General features: G+C 34.6%; 2 protein-coding genes across 4 annotated transcripts; one reads left to right on the top strand and one right to left on the bottom strand.

The window, feature by feature from the left end:
- On the top strand, window positions 1–684 carry LOC132273323 (uncharacterized). Its single transcript, XM_059774302.1, has 2 exons — window positions 1–164; window positions 308–684. Exons 1-2 carry the CDS (start codon window positions 45–47, stop codon window positions 488–490), a joined length of 303 nt encoding a protein of 100 aa, XP_059630285.1. The 5' UTR covers window positions 1–44; the 3' UTR covers window positions 491–684.
- A 1,409-nt stretch (window positions 685–2,093) lies between these two features.
- On the bottom strand, window positions 2,094–12,472 carry LOC132274173 (synaptonemal complex protein 1-like). 3 transcript variants are annotated; one of them, XM_059775371.1, is made up of 19 exons: window positions 11,872–12,471; window positions 11,730–11,779; window positions 11,373–11,580; window positions 11,158–11,283; window positions 10,943–11,041; window positions 8,690–9,366; window positions 8,353–8,601; window positions 8,144–8,272; window positions 7,987–8,055; window positions 7,803–7,913; window positions 7,123–7,230; window positions 6,924–7,034; window positions 6,743–6,829; window positions 4,921–5,034; window positions 4,733–4,840; window positions 4,225–4,311; window positions 4,039–4,101; window positions 3,246–3,349; window positions 2,094–2,474 (listed from the first exon to the last, which is right to left on the bottom strand). In XM_059775371.1, exons 1-18 carry the CDS (start codon window positions 12,029–12,031, stop codon window positions 3,248–3,250), a joined length of 2,658 nt encoding a protein of 885 aa, XP_059631354.1. In that variant the 5' UTR covers window positions 12,032–12,471; the 3' UTR covers window positions 2,094–2,474; window positions 3,246–3,247. The 3 variants fall into 3 exon arrangements, with proteins under 3 accessions (XP_059631354.1, XP_059631355.1, XP_059631356.1); XM_059775372.1 differs by lacking the exon at window positions 2,094–2,474 and adding an exon at window positions 2,483–2,545 and having other exon boundaries at window positions 11,872–12,472; XM_059775373.1 differs by lacking the exon at window positions 2,094–2,474 and adding an exon at window positions 2,570–2,713 and having other exon boundaries at window positions 11,872–12,472.
- Window positions 12,473–16,445: the final 3,973 nt, after the last annotated feature.

The raw sequence follows: 16,445 nt of genomic DNA, 5'->3' as shown, positions 1-16,445 counted from the left end.
TAGAGAGCAGTATTTGAAAAAAAAAACACACACACACAGCCGAAATGGAAGAAACAATGAAATCACACATCGCCATTCGTTGTGCAAAAGCTGCAATTCTGATTTCTTCTCTGAAATCTACCGGAAATCCATGGCTCAAGTCAACAGAAGACGACAAAGACGAGGTCTCTCTATCTCTCTCTCTCTCTCTCTCTTCTAGCGCGCGCACACATATATGATATATAGATATATATATTTATATATTTATATATAGAGAGAGAGAGAGTATTTTGTGAAATTGCAACTGATATTGTTGCTTTGAATGTAGTATGAGGAACGGGAGACGATGATGTTAAAGAGAGCGGTGGAGGAGCTGAAGAAAGAATTGGTGAGGGAGAGAGTGAAGAGTCGGAAGATGAGACTCTGTAGCGTGACGGAGTCGCTTCTTCAGATCACGATTCTGCTGTCGCTCTGGAGTCTCTTCCTGATGATTTTCTTCACTTTCCTCTGAATTTTTCACATCGTCCACTACTATGGTATCTGATTGAATTCTATGTTCAATACTAAACTCGCATCGTCTGTAATTTCATTGGTGATCTTTACCACATTGTTCTGTTTCAATTGCTTCTCTGAATTTTTGCATCATCAACCACCATGATCGTTGATGGTTTGTATGTAACAGAGCACAGATCTGTAAGTTTCAGGCATGAATTCCTCATTTACATCATTTTGTTTATTTGTTCTATGATTTCATTGATTTTATTACAAAGTCTTTTGACTTACAAATTACAATTTTGCTATTCCATTAACTAAATTGTGTAAGATCTACAAATCTGAAATCTCTTGGTACTTAACTTATACGCTAACCCATTTTCGGTACAACATAACCAAATAAATGGATTAATTTAAATATATGAATCTCAAAAAGTAAATCACAATTTATCAAAAGTTTTTTCACTTTTATTTTTTTATCTCAAAAACATAAAGAAAAAAATAAATAAAAAGGTTTGTTTGTTTCAGTTTTTTAAAACTCAGAACACAAAACTGCTTTTAGAAAATTATAAAATAATTAAGTTATTTGAAAATAAACATTTTCTTAATTGAGTTCAGTAAACAGAAAAAACTGAACCCCAAAAGTTTCCACTTGATTCTTATTAATTTATTACCAGGACAACCCTTATTTATTTATTTATTTATTTGGTTATATGGTTGTTGGGAAGAAAGAGAATAGGTAGATGTAGAGTAGTAAATATATATATATATATATATATATATATATATATTTTCCCGCCAAGTAGAATTGGTGAGCTGAGACATGTGAATGTGATACACATTATCAGGTATATTAACATTTTTTTCCATGCCAAATCTGTTTTCTCCTGTGTTTCTGATTCGTTGTGTCAAGTTTAGAACTTGGGTTCACACTTCACATCAAATTCGTTGTGTTTCTGATTTTCTGGAGCAATAGAACTTACCACTTCGAAAACTTTTTATGTGCACCTTTTTAAGATATGGAATCTGTATCCATATTTTCATCTGGAAGAAAAGATGCTACATAACAGTGTCAATAAGGCACAATTTATATATATATAAAACAAATTTGAATAAGTTTAAATATGCGCGCTGCATTTCTGAGTAGTTCAAACTGATACAAGGTAATGGTAGATAGACAGATAGGCCTGCATTGCAATACGTTATACGTACGTCACACCAGCATTACTTACTGCCTTTCATACTGCATTTGCAGTGTAACAGCAAAATTGAAATGGAAGATGTGGAAAAGGAATTATTATAAGCCAGATTCTACGTCAAAAATAATATAAGATCACAACTGCACAAACTAGGATCGCTTAAAGCCTGTTTCGAACCCTAAAATTTGTACAGGTTGCTTCAGAGATCGTTCAAGCCAAAGTTCAAATAATAAAATTGGTGACAGCAACAACAACGGGAATGACAATTAAAACAACAATTTGTACCACACAATTAACAGGTTCAGCAACACTTAATTAGGTCAATATTTTACCTGCAACTTTACCAGCATTCATAATTTTGTATTTCTGTGCAAAAAGAAAACGTCCCCGACAACACAAATCATCTCAAATAGCCAGCCAAAATATCACACTGTGAAATCTGAGAAATTTTATGAGAAACTCTTATGTCAACAAACTCCTCTGAACCCCTTAAATGGTCAATTTTGTACTTGATATACTACGTAACAATTCACATTCCTAATATATCCACAAACTAAGATGTTTATATCCCATTATTCAGACAATTTTCAGAGGTCTTCGCCTTTTCCTCAAACCTTTTGCTACACGAACACCGAGGTTTAACAACCAATACACCAAGTCTGACAATGAAAACTGAATATTAGAAGACAATCTCAACTCCATGGATTACAAGATGCATCTACTCTTGACTCAACGTGAGAAAATTTTCATGTCATTCTGCAATCAGGGAAGCAGTTCAGAAGGACCACAGAGAATTCTTCCGGCCTGCAAAAGAACAAGAAAGTCGAGCTTCAGTGCTGCGTGAGTCAAATTTGTTCAATCCTCTTAAATTAATTCTGGCAAGGTAGAGAAGTCAATTAAAGCTTTAGAACAAACCAGAGTACAACTAGCATTATTTTCATAGCTACCGTAGCAAATGAGTTCAAAATGCATGCAAAGTCAAGTCGGCTTACATAGTTACGACTCGTGACTGTCCAATGCTGACTTTCAGATGGTAACAGCAACTAGTAGATACAAAGTTTAAATGGTCTTTAATGTAGGAAAGTAACAGAATATTCTAAAACTTGGATAAAGAAAGATCAGCATTCTAATGAAAATTCTGGCCAATTCCAAAATTTCAGTAGATATGAAAACATGCTAGTTTTACTGCTACATTGTCAACTCCCTAAATGGAATACACACATTTTTGCAGACTTTCACTAACATATCTCACCAAAGGAAAAATAAAAAATATATAAAGAATAAGAATTCGAATAAGGGAGAGAAAACAAAATAAAATGAAATTGAATGAGGACATCAAATTATAATATCAACTACAATACTTTGGTGAGATACAGAAAACTCAAATCCATTTGCACTTCCAGCTATAGGATGGGTAAAAATCAAATTTGTTTAACATATATTATAATATCAACTACAACACTATGGTGAGATATACAAAACTCAAATCCATTTGCACAACGTTTTGAGTTCATAAAGATCACTCGGCTTAATATGAAGAAAAATTTAATACGCTTAAGTTGAGGATTAGAATACCTCTAATCAAATGCATAGGGATCATCTGCATATGGATTCAGAGACCCTTCTGAGAACAAATCACCTATGTTGGAAGGGTTTGGATGATTCCCTCCCTTAGTTCCCTGCATAAGGATTTAACACGTAATAAACCTTAAACGTGATGAAGATGCACTTAAAGCATATCCAAGAAGATTGCTGACAATTAGTTAATATGAAGTGCAAGTACGTCAAGTCTTGTCACAATTCTACTTAACCTTGTTAATGTCAATTAGTAATGCCACTTAACTTTTCCTACTATTTCGATCTTGGGAGCTATTAGTGACAAGGCAGCCCACAGCGTAATAACTACCACTAAAACTAAATATTCAGACAGGCGAAAGCATGATGGTTCTCGTAGCACTAATACATGTACAATCCCAAAGGAGCAGAAAACTTTCATCGCTTTCCTACAACACATGACCAACCTTATAATGCAACTTGGAAGAAGTGAAGGAACTAAGAATGGAGAATTCCAGCACCAACCTAGTCAACAAAAACTCCTACACTATATTCATGCTTATAGGTTTAAAGTAGTGAAAAGAATCGTCATAAAAGCTAAAAGTTGTAATTGACCATGACAGATCAGTTCCCACATTAATCTCCGGTTGGTAACTATTTTTCTCTAATCACCACTTTTCCAGATAGTGACTGGAGTCCTTCCACCACTTGTGCTTAAATTTAGAAAAAGGTTACTGTTACTTGTGAGATATAAATGGAGGTACTGTTCAAACTGAAAATAAAACCCGATACGACTCATGAAGTTTTGAATTACCTTGAGAACTTCTCTGGGAGTATTAGCTTTCGGTGTTTCCCTCTTGTTGTGCTTTCTTGGGTCCTACCAAAACATACAATATAGACATAAGAAGCCTGCCATGCTAGTTTTTGATATATTCAATGTAATTCATATAGATATTTAACCCTTAAATGCATGTTGCTTATGAAAAGAGAATGTGCATACCCCAAACATGACTGTACTTCTTGTTTTTCTTCGTTTTGTAATTGTTCTTCCATTAGACGTCTCAACTTCATACTCATGGTGAGTAACCTGCCATTCCATAGAGTAGATTCAGGAAAGGTCGGTGGGATAAATGTAGGACGTGTAGGTCAATTAGAATATATGCATAAGCAATATACAAATGCGCCAAACTTTTGAATTTAATATTTCTGAGGAAATTATACTGATAATACACAATTTCTTATGATTGCAGATGAATTTCTTTTCTTTTGCCTGGTTGCAACAACACAAAGTCCTATTCCATATAGGCATCCAAAGTTACCAACTTATTTCTGTTCTAAACCATCTATGCACCTACCAACTAAAATTATGCTTCTTGGTACACAAACTGAATATATACATTCCTAATTTTACAAGAAACACATATATTACGTCATTGATGTGTACACACACACACACACACAAAAGAAGAAGACGAAGAAGAAGAAGAAGAGAGAACAGAAGTAATCACCTTCCTACTATGCTTTGGAATACTCCTTACACTTCCTGTGTTAACATTCTCCGTTTTCTTCAACAAGTTTGACACTGGTGTTTGTGTCGCTCTAAGGTAAGATGAATTCTACGACCAACACAGCAATACAAACAATGACTATATATCATAGAATCAACAAGGAACGAAATTATAAGAAGGAATCCAACCTTATCTGTTGCTTTCTTTATCACCTTCTCATCATTCTCTGCATTATCCAAAGCACGCTGACTTCTCCTGCGACCATCAGAATTTCTCATCTTGCTTGATGAGATTGAGTAATTCTGTGATAAAATGAGGTTACCAAATTGATATTGTTAGAAGAATGAACGAGTATATAGATTGAGTTGTTGTTTCACATTTTAGATCTACCTTAAAGCAAGCTTCCAATAAAAAAATTCTTCTGTGTCATAAAGCTTGTAACATCCAACTTTTGTTAATTAAATTGCCATTACTGCAAATGAAACAGTCTACAGGTTGAGTTTGTTTGTCTTTATCAAGAATCAGGGGGGGGGGAGGGGTTTGGGGTAAACAGGAACAGAAAAAACTACTCTTTCCACATTAATACAAAGGGATGACTAAAAATCACAGCAGGAAATGCAGTATTTGTTGGAGAAAATCCTAGAGAATAAGACAATTTCAGTTGTCTTTTGGATCATATTAATATATATATATATATATATATCATTACTGAATATTACGGGTTTTCATGTTGGCAGAAGACGCTATATACCAATGTTATCAGGCACTCCATAAGCATGAATAACTTTTATTGTTAATAGGAATAGGAAGGCAACCAACATGATGCCCCTGGAGTCCAGACTACCTAATCTATGCAAAAGCTAGTATATATGATACATATATAGCTCAACTACATAAAGGCCATATCTATTAACTGGACCAAAAGATAAAAAGTAACTCAATCACAACTATTATGATTCATCATTCTACCAAGAGGTACATGTTATCATCAAAGATTTCCGTAGGGATGCAAGCCTTTCTTTCACCATATTGTCTTAGCAAATGACTGCCATGCAGACCATGAAACAAAATTTCCAACAGTTCTGCGAAAGAATTACAGTTGCAAAAGACTGAATTTACACTCAAAGTTGATATTTAAACCTTGCCTTTAAAATTTGTTAAACATATACTGTTGCCAAAGAGACAAATTTAGTTTAATTTGGAGTTGAAAATCAGACTTTGGATTCAATTTGTTCTCTTCGGTTAATTCAATCTGTTATTAGTTTATGTTTCATGATACCATCCTTGGCTGTCAGTGTTTTGCAAGATTATGTTGCGAATAGATCCTAAGATACTTCATGTTTTGTTGTCTTTTACCTCTTCAAAAGCAACTACCTGTCACCTCTTCAATCTTGCAAGTCCAAACAAGTTATATGACTATTTTGATGTACATCAAAACCATTTTAAAAAGGCAGTTTCAAAGGGGGTAGCTTAAGATTTCAACGATTAAAACAAGAAAATTCGAACACTATCTCGAAACCCAACTCAAATAAATTAGCACTAACTACAGAAAATAATCTAGTTGTGATGGGAATCACAACACACAAGCGACACGGATCAATCAATGAATTACTTCTACACACTGTAGAAAACTTTAGCTGTTGTAGTTTTAACAGAATTACGGTAACCAATGGTCAGTAGACACTAATCGAAAGCATAATTAAGGTAGCTTCTAATAAATAATTACTGAAAACTGATCAAACTTCTTATGCTTGCAACCAAAAGTCTATGTTTCATTTAAAATACAATGAATCTAAATTGGGAAAAATATAGAAACAAGAAAACATCAAGATAAACAACTGTTTGTGCCAAGGATTAGCATTTGTTCACGTCTGTTTAAGCCACACACAGAGGGAGAGAGAGGGAGCTCTAGACAGATGGATGGAGGAATATTCACGCACGCGCACACACACGAAGGTAGAGGCAGAGAGAAAGGGAGGGAGGAAGATATCTTTTATACATAGTACTGACCTTCTTTGAGTTCACTTCTTGTTCCTCTTGTGGTTTGTCACTCATTACTTTCCACTGCAATTGCAATAAAGCCCTCTGCCTGTCTTCCTGCATATACTCGATCATGTTTCTTTTATTAAAACAAACAAAAAAAAGAAGTAAAGATAACTAAATTTAAATAGCAATTGAGAGAAATACAGACTTTGGACTTCTGGAGATCCAACTCCTCTTGAAGTTTCTTGCACTCATCTTCAAGCTGACACCTCAAAGCTCTTAACTGAACTTCATGTTCATTCCTAAGTAGCGTCACTTTCTAGAAAAAAATCAGGAACAGTTAGCAATCAGAACAATCATCAGTGTCAAAGATGACAGTTCAGACATTAGTTTATAGATAAATGTACCTCTCTCAGTTCATTTTCAGCCTGAAGTTGGGCACGCTTTAGTTCTTCACTGTGCTTAGACTTGAGATTCAACTCCTTCAAATCATGGTCTTGCTTGATATGAATGACCTACAAATTGGACACAATGAAGATTGATTCTGTAAGATTTTAATTTTAAGATTGCAGTTTTTGTTTATAAATCCTCAAATCAATATAAATAGCAAACATAATAAAGTGCATGCAAAAATTTGCCTTCAACACCTTCTCCGCTCTATAAAATTGAACAGCAACAATTTGGAGATAAAGGGTAAACACTTTCTTTTTTTTCCTTTTCAGTTTCTTACATTTTTATTGTTAAAAATTACATTCATGGCCATAGACTGTAGATTGACTTGCCCCATAGATTCACTGACAGTATGTAGAACCAAAACGCTACTTTCTCAATAACATGATATGGAAGGAAGTGGTAGTCCATATCACTATACAAAGCTTTGAGACTATTACAGAATGCAAGTTAGTACTCTGCAACTGTAAGATGGTCTTGAATGTGTTAGAACTAAAATATAAGATGTTTTTATTAAAATCAAGTAAAAAAATATATAATGATTACAAAGCCATTAAAAATAAACCCTGCAGAAAGAAAGAAAATTCACAATTATCAACCATTTAATTTTAAGTTTGAATCACTTTCTGCTACATACCAAAGCAGCATGTTCTTCCTGTATTCGCATCAAGTTCTGTCTTGATTCTTCTTTGCATTTTGCAAGCTTTAGATCACAGTTTCTTTCCAATTCTTGAACAGCTTTGTCTGCCTGAAGGTTCAAGCAGGTAAGAACACAATTCATGACCAACAGATATTGCAGCTGGTAATGATTATGATCGAACCTTTTCTTTCTCAATATTGACACACTCCAGTTTCTCCACTTCATACCTCCTCCGGATTTCATTGATGGCCTGATGGGAAAACCTCTCAGTGTCACTGTAAACAAAATTGCCCAACCATTTCATATATTCATGTAAGGTAAATGGCAAAGGAAAAAACCTGATCATTTTTCTGAGAAATTTCCTTTAAATGCCTTGATAATTCTAACTGTTTACTTTCAAGCATCAGATCATATTGCTTCTTAGCTTCCACAAGTTTACCTTCAGCATCCACCAGTGATGCCTGAATCTGCAATTGTATATTGGATACTTTATAGATATCCAAGAGGTCGAAATTTGGCTCCATAGAATAAGTAAATCTAATAAAACCTCTGTTTTTTTATCTTCCAGTTGTTTTTCTCCGTCCTTGTATTGCATAATAATCTGTTCCTTTTCCTCTAAGGTATTATGAAGCTGGCTGACTTGTCTCTCCTGCGAATCTACATTCTGTTCATGCTTCGTGACCTCCTTCTGTAGAATACAAATTTCTTCTGTCTTTTCCTGTATTTCTGCTTGCAGTTTTTCTGTAGAAACTCTGTTCTCAGATTCTAAATCTGAAAATTTCAACAATAAATCTTGCTGCATGGTTCAAGAAGGAAAAGGTTAAGCATATCAGAAAAACGACAAAGCATGCTCAATATATCAAAGATGAGTAAAGAAAATATACCATTTTATTCTCAGATAACCTTGAACTTTCTGTCAAAGCACCAATTTTCTTTTCTAATTCAGTAACCAACAGTTGCATTTCAGTCTTCTTAGAAAGTAGAGTTTCTACTTCACACTCAAATTTTCGAATTCTGTCTTCTGCTAAACGGCATTCTTCTGCATGCTGTACCATTGCAAATTCTTGGACCTTCTGAAGTTCAATGATCTTGTTATTCAACTCCTGATTTAGCGATTGTAATGCATCTTTTTCTGATGTAACATGCAAGGACTGATCATGGAGTCCACTGTATTGTTGTTGAGCACACTGAGCAGCAAGGTCTTTCTCTTCCTGAGCCAACTGAAAGCATGAGTCATACAAAGTGTTAAGCTCAACCACCTTGTCTGAGAAGGTCAAACTTTGTTTATCGAGTTCAATCAACTTTGCAGCTAGCATTTTGACAAAATCTTCAAGATTTTTTATTTCCTGGTGTGCAATATCTAATCTTTTAACAAGATCATTGTAGCTAGATAGAAGATCACTCTTTTCCTTCTCCAAGTTCTCCTCAGAGATTCTCAAATGTATAAGGTCGTCTTCCTTTAATCTCAAATCAAGATGCAACTCTTCCAACTTCAAGTTCAAACTCTCTATAGCCAATCTATTAGCTGCTGCAGTTTCTTCTAAATTCTGGATCGTGGCATCTGCATGCAAAAGACAGTGAAGCTTTTATTAATTTAGATAAGAAATGGTCTTCTATTTATCAATTAAGTGACACACAGAGTTCAAGTAAGATAAATGACATGTAGAAGTTACAACTCCAGAAATTATCCGTAAAAAGAAAAAGTTACAACTCCAGAAATCTGATCAGCATATCATAACAATGTCTTGAAACGCAGCAACATGAGCCAGTTGGTGTAATGAGCACATTCATGAACATGAGCAATACTATTATTACAGATTTTCAGAAACTCAGCATTAGTCATTTGGTGCACTGGATTACCCAAGAAGGGTAAAAATATAGCAGTGCAATCAATAACTAGGTCAGACAAAGGGATGACTCTTGTTCAACATTTAGCTTAAGACCAAACTTAACCAGATTTAAGACACTGCCAACCCTGTTTTCTTTTGTTTGGACTGGATTGGACAACTGGGATGGATAGTAGTGTAATTCAAATGGAGAAAGTGAGGGTATTTGGAATAATTGGTATCTCCTGACTTGGAATATTTGTGAGAAGTATTCTGCCCAAACAACCATTTGTGTGTCAGTCAACTAAGCAGGGGAATGATTGCCAAACCTAGTCTAGAATGTAGTCCCTACTCCTCAAAGAGATAATTTGCCAGCTGATTTAGCAGAAATGATTATATTTTCATGTATGCATCAATTGATAATCATTCCGTGATAATACAAAAAAGGCAAAAATATTTGGAATCTATTTTTATTTTTCTGCCTATGTTCATGTATCTTTCTGCCTATGTTCATATAGGAAAACAAATTATTTTCAGTCGTCAACCAATGGAAGATAAAACTAAAAATGGTAATCAATTAGTCCCAAAAATATTGCAGCTCCCAGCCCCAAATTCTGTCAACATATAGCGAGAAATGCTTCTTGTGTTACAGGGGCTCTAAGGGATTTTCAAGCTTAAAAGTGCATTAAGTGAAACCGAGAAACTAAAAAAATCATTTAAGTAAAAAATGACCAACCGAGAAACTAAAAAAAAAGGCATTAAGTGAAACCTGTAATATCAGCAATATTTCTGATAAAGGAGAAGAAGGCACGGCAACAGCAATATTAGCAATAAAAACACTAACCAATTCAATTCAGCATGCCTTACCGTTATTTAGCAATAATAACAAGATCAACAACAGTAAGTGTCTGATTATCTTTAGAATTTCGATTACATTTAAAAACCCAATTTCTAGTAAACCAGTTAATTCCTCAAACATAAGGCGAAAATAACGAGTGAGGCATGATTCCTAAATTTCTAAAGATAATACAGGAAGCATGTGCCTCATATGCACCTTCCTCAAGTTTGAAGGTATGATGTGGACAATAGGGGATTTTGACCTCAAGGTGTTTTCGCTGAGCTTCTTCATGAGGCAATCCTTGATGCATAATTCAATATTTTGAGGTCTTTTCAGTCTAAAATTTTTCATTTGTAAATTTTCTCCTAACATGCTGTAAAGGCAGCCAGTTCAGAGAGAGGCTAACTAGAGTAGCAGTCTATCACAAGTTAATTAACAAGTGGCTTCTACAGCAACATTAGAACGATTTTCACCTTTTTCTTCAATGCGATTTGCAGCTATGCACTGTTCATCTCTGAATGATTTTTCCTTTTCCTGTTTCTCAATGCTGAGTTCCTTCAGCTCTTGTTCGCCTACAGTAAGAATTCAAAAATATTTCATAACGACAAAATGAAGTGAGGCAAGCAAAAGTCAGAAGTTTCTATGAATGTGCAACTTTTTGTAAAATAAGAAGGAACATGTTGCTCACGATTTCTAACAGTTTCCTCTGAAGACTCTAATTTCAAAGACATAGACTTCATCTGGTGGTGCAAATTATCAAGTGCCATCGAACTTGTAGATAATTTGTCTTCAAAAAATGCCTTGTCTTTCGCAGCTGTGGAGGATACAGGTCTAAAACATTTAAAACTGTGGAACATATCTAAACATGGTTACTGAAAGTTACATAAGATAAAGAATACCTACCATCCTGAACCTGTGCTGCCAAGTATTGTAAAGTTTCAGTGAGTTGATCACAAAAGGTCTTTGTTGAAGAGAATTTTGATTCCAGTCCATTCCATAGTTTCTCGTCTTCTTTCTGCTTCACTTTGAGCTTCGCATTCTCATTATATGCATTCTGCAATTTTTCCTCCAATGCACGGACGTGCTCTGTTAATTTCTTCAATTTAGAACTCTGCATTTATCAAACTTCTAGATAAGAGTACTGTTCAATCCAAATAAATCAAATATACTTGGAGCATCACAATGACAATTATGGAGTTACTCATTTAATACGGAGTATAATATAAAATATAGAAAGAGATAGATAGAGCTTCATTTTACCACCAATTCAAGGTCAGTTTTTGCAGAAGCTTGCTCTTTGACCATTTTTTCTGAAATGAATAACAATAATTCATCAAATTCACTCAACTTTCTTTTCCTGGAAAAACAAAATCACAATAATCTGATACTTCATAGAAAAAACCTGCAGTGAGCTTCAAATTCGCAAAGCTTCCAGATGAAGCTGAAACCGAAGGCTGCCTTGAAGAGATCGAATAGGTTTTCTCTGCTCCCGAAGGAGCTCCTGGCAGCGATTTGAAGCGATCCAAACTCTTCATGCCTGATAGCCCTATCAGCTTATGCATTATGAAACCACAGATCGAACGAGTAGTGAAAACCCTAGAAATCTGTTCTCGAAGCTCTCGCGCTCAAGTCAACTTCGATGCTTAGGATTTAGAGTCCGTCAGTTGAATCGGAACGAATTAAACCCTAGAAATCAGTTTTCTAAGCTCTCGATCTCAATGAGTCTGCAACTTTGAGAGTTTAGATTTCGCATTTGAATTGTATCGAAGAAAAACCCTAGAATATCGTTAACGAAGATCTCGCTGTTAAGAGGTCTCTGCAACACTCGGGAGTGTGGAAGTTAAAAATGAATCAGGCGCCAAGTAACGCCGTATTTATAGTGACCGGAAGCAGACTCGGCTCAGTTGAGGCAGTTGGACAGTTGGCACGGGTTGTGATTGCCTGCGGATTGTACCATGGGACTGTAAGTGATTAAGCAAATACAACTCATTTTTTTGGGCTTGTTTGGGATTTTGTCGAATAAAATATAATTCGGTTTTAGTAAATCTTTAAATTTTATTTCGGTCCCCAACAAATCATTTTCCCCTCTTTCGTAATCGAAGTCAAAGAGTTGGAATAGTATCATTATTCTTCCGAGAAAAGAGTTAAAAGGTGGTTCATCTTTAAAAAAATGTTTTTAGTTTATTTTCTAGAGTTGTTTTGTGTTTTCAAATAATTATATCAACCAATTTTTTTCTTTGTTTTTTCATTTTAACAATTTATTTTTCAGTTTTGCATACATTTTTTACAAGTCATATGACACCCTTCTGTATGATTTTTATGGTTCTCTAATGCTTCGTTTGGTGGGAGAAATGGAAAAATAAATGATAAGGAGAGAGGGAGGGATGGATGAGGCATCCTAGGAAAGAGAATATGTTTCCCTCACTTTTTGTTTGGTGAGAGGGAATAGATTGTAGAAATAATAGATGGGTAACACTTCTTTTTTATTATTATTTGGTTGGAAGGAAGGAGAGAGAGTTTTTATATTATTTTTATCAATATACCCTCATTAATGCAATAGCACTTAACTTGAAAAGGTTAAAAATGTAAATTATATATTTTTTAATTATGATCCTTCTTTCTCTCTCATCTTAAAAAAAAAAAAATTCTTACGTCTGTTACACCGTGTAACAGGAGTATCCGGATCGTCCGTGTAATACACACGCAATAATAAACAGTTAGATGCGTCCGTTGCACAGATCGTCCATGTAATACACACGTAATAATAAACAGTTAGATGTGCCCGTTGCACGGTGCAACGGGCGCATGGAAGTTTTTCTCTTCCTCAACGAGCGCACGAAAATTTTCTCTTCCTCTTCCCCCAATTTTGGGTGGATAGGAAAATACAAATAAAGAAAGTTTATCCCTCCTTATTTCCTCCCTATCTTCTCCCCCCTCTAACCAAACGAAGAAGTTATTTTGTTCCACCTCTACAGGCTCTAATCCATCACTCCCAATCCTTCTCTCCAACCAAACATACCATAAGCCTGTGTTTGGTAGGGTGGGTTTGAAGGGGAAAGATAACATTAGTTATGAGGGAAAGGGAAGGAAATGATAATTTTAATTTGTTATTGTATTTGGTTGATTAATGAATGAAAATAAAGGGAAGGATAATAATCATGTTTGGGGAAAGAAAAGGAAGGATAGGAAGGAGAATTATTGTAATAAATTTACTATTATGCCCTTTTATATTTTAAAATATAAATTTATATATATATATATATATATATATATATATATATATATATATTTGTCTCGTAGGAAAAAAAAAATTAGGGCAAATTTTTTTAAGGTAAATCAACTCCATCTCTCTTCTCGTTCTCAACTCCATCCTCTATTCTTGTTCTCAACGCCGAACTTCTCTCTCTCTCTGTGTGCAACTACAAACTACTACAAGAATCAGAATTTCAAAATCCATATATTTCAGTTTATATATTTGTCTGCAAGAATCAAAACTTCAAAACCCATATCGACATCAGATTGTTCAAAAAATCAAAACCCAATTTCAGATTGTTCAAAAAATCAAAACCCATATCGATCAAAACCCATATCAGTTTCCATCGCCCGCTGTTCCAATTCGGGTTCGCCGTTCGCAAGCAAGCTTCGCCGTTCTCAACTCTCAAGCTTGCCTTCCTCTCTCTCTGCAACTGCTAAATCAACTAATCAAGGGCAAGATTGGCATATGAAATCACACACCAAGCCTCTCCTTCCCTTTCCCTTCATTTCCTCCCATTTTTTGGAGGTTAAGAAATTTACTGTTGAAGGCACAAGTTAACCCTCCAAACCCTTCCCTTTCCTTTCCTTCCAACAATTTTTGCCAAACACAAATTTTTAATCCCCCTCCATCACCTTCCCTTCCATTTCCTCCCATTTCCACTCTACCAAACTGACCCTAAAAGCCCAATTTGGTAGAATGGAAATGAAAGGAAAAGAAAAGAATCGTAATGGAAGGAAATAAAAAAAATGTGTTTAGTAGAAAATGTTGGATGGAAATGAAATGAAATGAAAATGAATGATTTGGAGGGATAGAAATTTCATTTATTTCCCCCAAACATGATTAGTATTATTTTCTTTATTAATCAACCAAACACAACAAACAATTACATTATCCTCTCATTTTCATTATTTTTATTTCCCTTCTAATTAATATTGTCATTTCTTTTCTTTTTCACTATACCAAACAAAGTCTTAATTCTTCTCTAAGAGTGCGTTTAGATACATAGGAGGGAAAAGAAATGAAATGAAAGTATTAGTTAGGAGACAAGAGAAAAGAAAATAAATGATAGTAATAATTTTTATTCATGTGTGGATAGACAGGGGAGAAAATAAAAGAAATGATAGTTATTCTTGTTTGGATAAGAAAGAGAAGAGAAAATAAAAGAAAGGATAATAATCAAATTACTGTCTCTTTTCCACATAGTATGAACCTTGTTCTACTGGGGAAGATTTTGTAACTTACTGTCTCTTTTCCTCTTTCTGGTTATGAACTTAGAGAGCTACATTTTTTTTATACGACCATTGATATATATATATATATATATATATATATATATATATATATATATATATATATATGAAAAGTTGGGATATATAGTGATAGATCTCTCGCGCGTGTATAGTGATTTAAATTTTTGTTTTTTGAAAGAGCAAGAAATCCGAAATGAGGCAGAAAAGGTAAAGAGTGGGGCGCAAATCCCCTGCAATCTTTTTTCCTATGGTCCCCTGCAGTCTACATTCTTGAGGCCTGGCTTTGGCCACGTATTTTGCAGTTATAATATAAGAGGTGGGGTCCATTTTAACAATAGAAATGGCCTTTTCCGTTATCTCCTTAACGGAGAGAACTTTTTATTAAAAAAAAAAAAAAGAAATAACAATTGATGAGTCATCAACACAATCCCTACAAAACAAAAACCTACACTCATCAAACAAAACAAAAAGCTATACTCATCAAACAAAACAAAAAGCCATCTTCTGACGTCCAAAGAACCCAAAACTCAGAAAAAGCCATCTTCTGCCGTCCAAAGAACCCTAAACTCAAGGAGCGACGGAACCTTGAAATTGGAAGCTTTAGGGAGGAAAAAGGTCCAATTTCGAAAAAAATTTAGATAACAATACAATGACAGATGACAAATGAAAGAATCATAAATTCAGTTCTAAATCTACAATGTTCAGTTCAAAACATAAATTTCTCTGTATTATGAACAATAAATGAACAATACGATTAAATTAACAATATTAATAACATGTATTAAGACTTATCAACCATCAAGCATTAATTAGGTCAATTGTAGATACCAGCTCAGGTCCATTATAGATTTCTTTCTTGTTGATAAAGAGGAGAATCTTATTGAAGAAATCACCAATTTCTAGAAGGTATTATGTCAATCTGGGTTTGATTCAAAAAGGGAAATAAAAAAGTAAAAATAGAGAATGAAGGAATTAGGGTTTTGAATAAAAAATGAATTCAAAAGCAATATGTTTTTTATGGAACAAGGAGAGACAAATTAGGGTTTGAAGTAAAGAAATTAAAAGTAAATAATGGAATAATACGAAAAGGGAAGGAGAGAAATAAGAAAACCAAAAAGGAAGAAAAGGAAAGTGAAGAAGCGGGGGTGCCAAAAATTCTATACTTTTCAACTTATTTCAACTTTCTTTTTTTCTATTTTCTTTCTTTTTTTTTGTTTTTTCTTTTTGGTTTACCGTTGGCACTTGTTAGCGTTAAGTTTACCGCCGTTAGTTGACTTGTTTTTGTTGTGCCCAGCCAAACACGCATTTCATCAGCTAACAGTAGGGGACCACAGGGTAAGGGACAGCAGGGGATTTGTGCCCGTCTAATTTCACCACAGCCGCATTATGCGAACAGTGCTAGTATAGTAACGTGGGGCGCGAATCCCCTGCAGCCTTTTTTCCTAAGGTCCCCTGCAGTCTACATTCTTG

This window comes from Cornus florida, unplaced genomic scaffold (assembly GCF_030987335.1).
Source record: "Cornus florida cultivar Cherokee Brave unplaced genomic scaffold, ASM3098733v1 CherokeeBrave_3.0.0_Hap2_Chr09, whole genome shotgun sequence".
Lineage (NCBI taxonomy): Eukaryota > Viridiplantae > Streptophyta > Magnoliopsida > Cornales > Cornaceae > Cornus > Cornus florida.
The sequence above is the reverse complement of the archived record's forward strand: the minus strand, read 5'-3'. Positions and strand labels throughout refer to the sequence as shown.